The following is a 10,839-nucleotide window of genomic DNA, read 5'->3' on the forward strand; positions in this document are numbered from 1 at the left end:
ATATGTTGAATTGATATGCAGGTGGAAATAACCAGAGGGCCATTAAAGATACAGGATTGAAGGTCAGGAAAGACAAAGGCTGGACAGATAAATTTCAGAGTCATTCATACAGAGATAATATTTTAATCAATTGAAGCTGATATCACCAAGATACACGTAAATAAGGAAAAAAGCAAGGCCCAGGAAAGAACTATGTGACACCCCCACATATAGAGGGTGAGACAATTATGACTGATCCTGTAAAAAGGACGAGAAGCAACAGAAAGGTAGAGAAAGAACTATGACAGAACAATGTCACAAAAACCAAGGGAAGAGGAAAATGTCTAGAAGAGGGGTGTTCAGTGCTGTCAAATGTTACAGAAAAGCCAAGAATGATAAGAACTGAGAAAAGGCCACTGGATTTAGCAGTAAAGAGGCAATTATCTTAGTACATTTTCAGTTGGTTTTCAGTCATTAGGAAGGAATCCAGACTGCAAGGGTTGAGAAGTGAGTGGGAAGTGAAAAAGTAGAGGCAAGGATTTTTCTTAGGACTCTGACTTTCGAAGGAAAGAGAGAGGGGATGAAGCTGAGATGGTGGAGTGCTAGGAAGGTATGCACTGAGCTTCCTTCCACAAATTCCTCCAAACAAATCTAGAAAATGCACCAGACCAAATTCTGATGGGGAAATACAGCAAAAAAATCACATGTATCTGGCCCAGGTTGGCATAGAAACAGACAGGGAGGTCTGCAGACACTTGGGATGGGTTCCAGGCTGGAGCATGCCCACTCACTCCAGCACCTAGGGAGAGTCTGTGCAACAAGGGAAGAGGAAGTCTCAGACCCACATAAGGTCACCACCAGACCCATAGTGGGTCACAGCAACAAGGACAGATGTGAATAGACAGTTTTGTCTGTCCACTATATAAATTGAGGTTACAGACCCAAGGTGGACTAAGAAGACAAGTTCTACAAAGTGAATAGCTATCAATTTAGCCAATTTACAACTTAAAAATATCATAAAAGGGAAATGACCAAAGAAGAGGTAGCTGTCTTAATTCTCCTGAATAATTTTACACCCGATTTACTGAGAAGGCCAAACATAGGCATTTAGGAGGCCTCGATCTGAAATGTTAATATGTGCAACTCCTGAAGCCATTTCTTACCTTCTCGAGGTAAAACTTTTATATCTTTATCACCAGGCTGTAAAGAGAGTACTGATGGGACAGTGAATTACTTAATGGATTAGTGGTAGAGTTACAGCGAACCTCTAAAGCTCCTGCTGAAATATCAACATCATTAAAATTAAGCCTTGTTGTTCAGTTGTTTTCAACTCTTTATGAGCCTTTTTGAGGTTTTCTTGCCAAAGATACTGAAATGGTTTGACATTTCCTTCTCCAGTTCATTTTACAGATGAGGAAACTGAGGCAAATAGAGTTAAGTGACTTGCCCAGGATCACACAGCTACTAAATGTTTAAGAACAGATTTGAACTTGGGAAGATGAGTCTCCATGACTTTAGGCCCAGCGCTCCATTCACTGTGCCACCTAGCTGGCTAAAATTAACCCTATATGCCACTTACATTAATAGTGTTTTAAAATTTAGTAAGCACTTACCTCACAGGGTTAACTTAAAATTTTCTTGGCAGTCAAGAAAGTTAATACTATCTTAGAATTAGATAGGTAGTGACTAGAAAGATGAGTCACTCATCTTCATGATGCTACCCTGGGCAAAACTAAAGAATTAGGTTCAGCTCTGGATACCACATTTTAGGAAAGCCATTGATAAACTGGATAGAAAACAGAAGAGGCACCTGAGACAGTGAAGGGCAATATGAGGACTCAAAAAATGGACCAGGGGCCTTTTAGCCTGGAAAAAAAGTCCCAACTGTTTTCAAGTATTTGAAGGTCTCTCATATGGAAGAGAAATTCATACTGTTTTCCTAAGACCCAAAGGGCAGAACTAGGATCGACGGAAGGAAGTTGTGAGGTCTAAGAGAAAGAACAATACCAAAACATCCCATAGCAGGCTGCAGATAGAACAGGGCTTTTTCACCATGAGAATGGTGGGAAGAGACTGGGAGTTATCATGTGGGAATGCTTGTTGAGGAGTCTGGATTTCTCATGGTCAAGATTAATAGGCTGGTGCTGCTGGTTAGAAGTATGAAAAATCTTGAAGCTTTAAAAAAAAATCTGTTGCCTTGAGATAAAACATACAGCAGCATGAATAAGATTTATAGATTACAGTTACCCAGAAGAAAACAAATGATGATGATAACATGGTAACAATGAAAGAAATAAACTCATTTTAAATATATTGATAAGATAAATACAGAAATATGTTTTGCATAACTTCACATGTATAATGGGTATCATATTGCTTGCCTTCTCAATGGCTGGAGGGAGAAAGAGAACATGGAACTCAAAATTTTAAAAATCAATGTTATAATAATAAAAAGAATGAACATATGAATACAAAAATGTATTGTAAACTACAGGACCTATTCAGACCTTCTTGAAGATGACTTTGCAGCTTATGGCCAAATAGAAGGAAATGATGTGAAATTCTGAGTTGTGCTGGCATACCTGGCAAGGGTAATTGCTATGTAGACACCAGTATAAATGTAAGTCAAGAACTTCTAAAAGCTCATTAAACATGAGCTATGTGCCACATGTTCACAACACATATCAGACATTAAGGTGCTTTATCTAAGAGAAATCATTTGCCAAATCTGAAAGCTTATTTTCAAAGGAAAAGCAATTCCCAATCTTAGAATACTGAAAAAGACCTAACTTCTTCAAAAGAAGGCTGAAAACTGTTTAAGTGACATCCAAATTTGTTGTTTCCTAAAATATGATTAAAATTAAAGCTTTTAACTATTAATAACTGGTATAAATAAGCTTTGAGTCAAAGCTTTAATAGCTTAAAACCGCACTAAGACTTTTGGACCACCCTATCTAAGGAACTAATTGAAATATATAAGAATGATAGTGATTCCCAACAGATAAATGGTGAAAGGATATGAGCAGGCAGTTGTCAAAGGAAGAAATCTAAGCTACGATATATGAAAAAATGCTCCAAAATCATTAATAATTATTTAATAATTAGATTAATGCAAATTAAACCAGCCCTGGAGTTCCACTCCACACCCTTCACATTTGCAAAAATGACAAAAAAGGAAAATGACAATTGGATAGACTGCAGAAATGCACCATGGGTGGAGTTGTGAACTAATCCAGTCATTCTGGAAAGTATTTGCAACTATGCTCCTAAAGTCACTGAGCTGTGCAAACTTTTTGACTCACTAATAATATTACTAGGACTCAACCCAAAAAAGATCAAAGAAAGAAGACTCGTGAATACAAAAATATTTATATCAGTTTTTGTTGCACTAAAAATCTGGAAGGGAAGAGGCAGGAAAAGAGAACCATTAGTCAGAAAATGGCTGAACAACAAATTATGACATATATATATAAGAGAATATCATTGTACATAAGAAAATGATGAAAGGGATGGTTTCATAGAAACTTGGGAAGACTTGTATGAACTGATCCACAGTGAAATGAATGGAAGGAGAAAAATTCACAAAGTAACAACTCTGTAAAGAAAAACAACTAGAAAAGACTTTAAAGCACTCTAATCAATGAGATGACATATTGCAGAGGACTGATAGGCCCAAGGTGCAGAATATCATATGTATTTTTGGACATGGAAAATGTGTGAATTTGGTTTTTAAATTACATATGTTATAAGCACTGTGTTTTTCTTTCTTTTTTTTGCCTTTGGCAGGGGAGTGAGGGTGGGGGATATACAGAAAGGAGAAGAAAACTAACGACAGTGCTGCCAAAAAAAAGAAAGAAAAGAAAGAAAAGTAGGTTACTAAAGTATTTTTGAAAAAGCACAGAAGTAAAATAGACAAACAGGTCAGCTTTGAAAGTAACATGTTGAATTTATTATATACTTTTTTACAAGCAAGCAGTATGACTAAAGACCCACAGTTTCATATATCATCCTGTGAGAAAGGATTAGGAGTTAGGCTTCCCCACACAGAACAAGGGGATTCTGAGAAGGACTTCCAAGATCTTGTGGATAGTCCTTCAACCAATCAGAAATGCCCCAAACATTCTGCAAACAACTAGTTCCTTAAGACAGAGCCCTGGAGGCTAAACTGGTTGCAACCTGTGGGGTCAAGGAACTTTTCTCCATTGCTGCTTACTTAATAAGTTAATTAAATATTAACTGACACACCCCGAGGGCAGAGCTAGCCGCCATTTTTGAACATGGGATATATAGGATGCACGAACTAACATGACATGGAGGAACATGGGATGGGCTATTCAGGAAGAGTGTAACTCAGATGAGCTAGTCAATCTTAGGCTCACGTGGTTGAAGTATGGATCTTACTAACCATTTAAAAGTTGATTCTACCACTATACCAGTGTGCACATGCTACTAGAGTATGGTGTGCCCGCTTCTCATGAGAAGCATAATAAAGGCTTTCCTTCATTTACTCTTGTAGTAGATTTTTGTTTTAGATTTTTCTAACAATCCTTTTTCTGTTCTATTTTGTATATAGAAGTGTCTTTCTTTTGGGGGGCGGGGTTGTTCATTAAATTCAGAACTAAAAAGTAAAATTATAAATGTTTGCTTACAGCTAGAGAAATAACATTTGGTGTGATGTACAAAGAACCAGTCTTAAAGCCAGGAAGATTTTGGGTCAAGTCCTGCTGCTTCTCTCACACTGACTGTGTGACCCTGGGCAAACCATTTAATCTCTCAGGGCTCTCTAGAGGTGTCAACCTGCACTGGTAGAAAGTCTTTGCTCACCTAGGAGTTCCCTGTGCCACTAAAATCACAAGTCCAGGGCCTCTCCCCTACCTCTATGGAAAAAATATTTTTCTAGACTTTGGACAACATTTGTTCATTGAGAGGCAGTGTGGTATATAAAGACTGCTGGACTTAAGGAGAGGATCTCATACTCACTGGCTGTATGTCCATGGCCAAGTGACTTAAATTCTCTAAGCTCAAGTTCCTTCATCTGTAAAATGAAGATGATAAAATCTGTAGAATTTACTTCATTGGGCTATTGTGCAGCTCAAATGAGAATTATTTTTCTATTAGCAATCATACTCATTTTCATCCTTTCAGGTCCCACCATCAAGATGCAATTTGTGGTCTTTTTTGGTTCAGACAATAACCTTCTAATGTCTCCCTGCCTCCAGATTCTCTAAGGTTATCAAGTGAATTTTTTCTAAAATACTACTTTAATAGGGCTATTTTTCTACCTCCCAAAATCACTCTATTACCTCCTGCAAGGCTTTTTTAGCCTTCTCATATTATTCTCATTTATAGAGTTTATGCTCCACCCAAATTGGACTATTCTCTGTCCCTTCTTTACTCCACAGAGCATGCTTGTACCATTGATTCACTATTCCTGGAACGTCCTCTTCCTTTTTTTGAACCCCAACACCCGTTTTTGAAGCCCAACTTTTAAAACTGACCATTCTTTATAAACATCTAAAAGAGGTAAATTTTTTCTTTGCACTATTTTACAATAACTTTTTAAGGATTCACTTTAGGATAATAATGATTCTAAAGCACAAGGAGAATGTTTGAAACATTCAATCTCTGAAAAGGCAGGAAAGAAAAATATTTGGAGAAGATGTTTTGACAAGAACATTCTGGAATGTTTATCTTTTAATATCTATATTCATTTCAAGACAACAATAAATATAGAAAACAAAGGCAATACATGGAATAGCTATATTTTTGCAGATATGGGAAAGGAGACTAGCTTTTTAAACAGCAATTGTTAAAATTATTCAAATGATACAACTTAACAATCACTTTGACTAGGAGACAGCATAAGAAAAAAAAGAAACTGAGGAGAAGAAATATCTGCATAGCAGGAGATGAACACTACAAATAAAATCATGTACTCTTGAATCTAAATATTAAGATTCATACTCCAGTTATGCCACTGTATGGAGAGGTGGAAATTTTGAAAATGGACATCTCTATTCAACTTCTTGCAGTAGCTGTTTGAGGTTGTTCCGACTGTAGTTGTTTACCAAGATATTCCCTGAAAATAAATAAATAAATAAAATTAGCATTTACAAATACAATAAAGATGCCACTCCATCTTCAACTCCAATCCCCAACTTCTAGCAAATAAAGGCACAAACCATGCTGCTATAGATACTTCTCTTTCATGCCAAAACGTTGTGTGACCATAACTTTTGCTTACCACAAAAGATTTGTAAATGTTGATAGTCAGCAACTTCTGGAAAACTAAGAATTCCTAAATCTCAGACTTGGACACTAACAATATTAATTCTGGCTCTCCCCAGAAAACATACCCCAGCCCTAGCCATGCCCCTATGCACTTCCTGAATCACTGGGCCAGGAGGGAAGTGAATTTCTTGCTCCTCACTCTGATTTCTAGAATGCTCCTTTGTTGAGAGTTATCTGCACTGAGGCAATAATCAAAGTTGTGATGGGGGAGGGGGGACAGTAGGAGGAGAGGGACAAGGACAGAGCGATAGACACTCCAGTGGCTCCTTGTTCCTATAGAAGAGGTGTCAAACACCGGCCAGCAACACTAAATGTGGCCCTAAACCAGACCGACATGTAATTGGGAAAGTTGACAAAATAAATAAAAATACAACAGAACACACAGAATGTTAACATGCAGTTTTCAAAGTCAATACATGGTCCACAGGTATTCTTATGTATGGTTTAGTGGCTCTCATTTCTACTTGAGTGTGACACCATTCGCTTATAGAATTAAATACAAAATCCTTTGGCATTTAAAGCTCTCATAACCTGGCCCTTCCTATGTTTCCTGTATTCCTACATTTGACTTCCTTCCACACTCTCTGATGATCCAGCCAAATGGAGCTACTTGCTGTTCCTCCCCTAGGGTACTCCACACCTCCATCTTCCAACTTCCTGCCTTTCCACTGGCTGTTACTATGTTTGCAATACTCTCCTCATCTCCACTTACTAGCTTCCCTGGCTTCCTCTGAGACAGTTCAAATTCTACCTTCTACAGGTCTTCCTCCTACTTCCTTAGCCCCAACCTCCAGCCTCCTAGACACTAGTGCCTTTCACTCCACAGATTACATACCATTTACTCTGTGTGTGCATGTATATATTGTAGGTTCCTAGTTATTTACAATATTTACAATGCTATTTATAATATAATAATATCTTCCTCACTAGAATATGAATTCCTTGAGGACACAGGCTGTTTTTGCTTTCCTTTGTATTCCCAGAAATTAAAACAATAGTAAGAGCTTAATAAATGCTTGTCAAGCATTTAACTGACAGTGCATGTGAATAATATGTGTATGTCTGCGTATGCACAGAGAAGGGAAGAGAGAATGAAGGGGGAAGAGGAGACCAAGAAAAGAATCCTGGGGATTGTCTACATTTAGAACAGGAGTTCTTAACCAAGAGTTGGGTCTGTGGATGGATTACAAGGTTGTCTATGAACTTTATTTGGGGGAAAAATTACATTTTTATTTGCACTGCCTCTAACCAAAATTGATTATTTCCTTAAATCATGAATATAGGCAACAAATATTATTGTGAGAAGGGGTCGAGAAGCTTTAACAAACTGCCAAAGCAGTCTATGACACAAAAAAGGTTAAGAACCCCTGATTTAGAAGGAAGAGAACTTAAAAATGAGTGGTCAGAAAGGGAAGAGAAGTAGAACAGTACAAGGTCAGAGAATGTAAGAGAGCTATCAAAGAAATGGATGAGGACTAAGACAAGGCATTTTGATTTAGCCATTGGGAAGCTGGTTTTTGAGATGAGATAGTTCAATAGGGAAGAGCAAAGACAGACTGAAAGAGACTGAGGAATAAATAAGTTGCCTAGAAGTGGTGGTAAGTTCAAGGTTACTCTTTAAAGAATTTTCGCAGTGAAAAGATGATAAATGAGACAGTAGCTCAAGGAGGCCACAGAATAAGTTTCTAAGTTGGAAAAGTCCTCAGGTTCAACCCTCACATTTTAGAGATGAAGAAACTGAGCCCCAGTGAGAGGAAATGACAACAAGCATGAGGAGCAGGATTTGAACCCAGTCTTTTTTTACTTTAGAGTTAGTCATTTTTAAGCTTAGGAAAGTATTTTTTAGGACAGAAGAAATATAAGCATGTTTATATGCAGTGGGAAGACACTAGTGGAGAAAGAGATTAAAGATGCATAAAAGGGTAAGAATAATGGAACAAGATCTTAGGAAAGAAACATTGTTAAGATTAAAGACATGACAGGGACAAGGAGGTAAGACTTCTTCCCTAGAGACATGATTATATGAGATGAAAATATGGAGAGATTTTAAAGCAGATAAGGCAACAGTAGAAGGTGCTCACATTTTTTTAAGTAAAGTAGGAAAGGTTATTCAAAGGCAGTAAAGAATCAAATACTTTTTGAAATCTAAAAATTTCAAAAATCTACCTAAATACTTACTATTAAAAGTGCTTGTCAAGACTAGTACTATATTTCCAAATGTTAGAACTCAATGTCCTACCTACACTATCACCTGAATGAAGCAAGAAAAGAGAATTTACTTCAAGGAAATTCACATATGGAACAAAGAAGCAAACTCAAAGAGCCCTTAGTCATTTGATTCCTTTATTACATACTACTGAAAATAAACAAAAAATTCTGCTACATCTCCTGAAACAAATATATCAATGATGAAAATGAAAAGGATCTGTCACTGGCTCAGGAGTCAGAGGGCCTGAGTTCAATCGCCTCTAACTCTTATTATCTATGTGACTTTGGGCAAATTACAACCTTCCCTGGGCCTCAGTTTCCTCATCTTTAAAATGAGAGGTTTGTACTAGATGGCCTCTTCCCTTCTCTAATCTGAACTACAGGTCCCTTTTAGCTCTGTGTGATCTTTCGAATAATGTTATTGAAGTGACTTGAGAGGGAGTAATAGATCAAATACTCATTCTTCAATAAAACAATACATATTTTCGCACTTGATTCACTCAAAGTGACACTGATGGGAAACAAAAGTAAAGTATGTTCTCAGACAAAATGAAGGGCAAGATACATTACTCTGGGGAAGAAAGAACTTGGGAAAAATACAAGTATTGTTTAAGTGAAGTATTGAGTTTTCATCAGAGAACAAATGAAAGAACCTATAAAGCTAGAACAGACCCAGAACACATTCTGCAAGGCTATGCTACTTGTAACCAGTACTTACAAATGAAGTATCAGAAGCCGTCCCCTTATTAGAGCCAACATATTGACATAATGAGATGCTAAAGAAAAATGTAAATATTATGACATTTTACATGGCAGGACTATGTACCACAGTGTGAAATAAAATTTACTTTTGGTCACTTACAACTTTTTTACAAAGCAGCAATGTAGCACAGTGACCAGAATAATGTTTACCAGCTGTGTGACCCTAGTCAAGTTATAGAATCCCAGGCAACAAATATTCTTCATCAACTCAGTTTCGCACAGAATTTTAGAATTTGGAAGCAATCCCAATATGGTAGCATAATGTAATGGATAGAGTTGGACTTGGAGTCAGGAAAACCTGGGTCCAAATCCTTCCACAGACAGTTACTAGCTGGGTGACCCTAAGGCCTAGGCAGTTTGATCAACATCTCAGCCTCAGTTCCTCATCTGTAAAATGAGAAGCTTGGATTAGATGATTTCTGAGGCTTGATCTTGCTCTGAATCTGTGATGCAAAGGCCTATCACTCAAGCTACTGTCTCATTTCTCCAATTCCTAACAAATGCTCATCCAGTTTCTGCTTGAAGACTTTCAATGCTGGGGAACGTACCTTTAGCCCATTCTATTTTCAAAGATTTTTGACTGTTTGGAAATTTTCCTCTTATGAAGCCAAAATTACTCTCTTTGCAACTTCTACCTGTTGCTCCTAATTCTGCTCCCTGAAGTCTAAAGGATATGTCTAATCCTGCTTCTAAAGGATGGTCTTTCATATACTTGAACAAGGATATCAATCAACCCCTTTCCTTCTCCACCTCCCACATACATCATAGCCTTCTCTTCTCCAGTAAAACTTGCCTACTTCCTTTAAACACCCTCACAAGGGAAGGACTCAAGGCCCTTTACCATCCCTGGTCACTCTCCTTTGGACATTTTTGCTAACATCAATGACATTCCTAAAATGTGTTTCACAGACCAGAAGACAATATTCCAGATAAGAGCAGATCAGAGCAAGGTACAAAGCGACTACACCTTCTCAATATTTGAGACCCAAGATCACATGTGTCTTTTTGGCTGCCATAGCAGACTGCTAACTCATACTGAGTTTACTAAAAGCCCCAAACCTTTTCTAGACAAAACTGCTGTCTAGCCTTGCTCCCCCAGTCTTAGACTTATGAAGTAAGTTTTTTTGTAATAAGTGTAAAACTTTTATATTTATTCCTATTAAATTTTCTCTAATCAGATTCAGATCAATTTTGTAACCTGTCAAAATCTTGTCAATCCTGTCTCTAGCATCCAGTGTGTTTCTGAGCTCTCTTCTCAACTTGGTGTCATCTATGCTTAACCTTTATGTGATTCAAACAACTCCTTATGGCTCTCTGAGGGTGTTCTGCCCAAAGGAAGGCATATGTGGCTGAAATTTACCTAGTTATCTTGGAGTTTACTGGCTAGAATTCTTTCTTAAAGACTCTGCCTTAAACCCAATTCACTCTGGCTCTCAATGATTGGACAACAATAGGTCCCTGCCCAAGCACCACTTAATGGTTATTTTGGTCCCTCCTGCTCAGAATGAATGTAAACAGTTATTTGTTTCTCTTTGGGTCAGCAACCCTGAGGGTCTTCCCCTCCCAGTTTGATTTTTTTTTTTTTAAGGGCCATCCCTT

The 10,839-nt window shown here is 37.6% G+C and overlaps 1 protein-coding gene across 2 annotated transcripts in view; it reads right to left on the reverse strand.

The window, feature by feature from the left end:
• Positions 1 to 3,900: 3,900 nt before the first annotated feature.
• The window catches only part of LOC114054217 (V-type proton ATPase subunit H), a 110,981-nt gene continuing 104,042 nt past the window's right edge, over positions 3,901 to 10,839 (reverse strand). For both annotated transcript variants that reach the window (XM_027877389.1, XM_027877388.1), the window contains one exon: positions 3,901 to 6,058. In XM_027877389.1, coding sequence (XP_027733190.1) covers positions 5,998 to 6,058 — 61 coding nt within the window. In that variant the 3' untranslated portion in view covers positions 3,901 to 5,997. The remainder of the gene's footprint in view (positions 6,059 to 10,839) is intronic.

Source organism: Vombatus ursinus, unplaced genomic scaffold, assembly GCF_900497805.2.
Source record: "Vombatus ursinus unplaced genomic scaffold, bare-nosed wombat genome assembly UNPS02014812.1, whole genome shotgun sequence".
NCBI lineage: Eukaryota > Metazoa > Chordata > Mammalia > Diprotodontia > Vombatidae > Vombatus > Vombatus ursinus.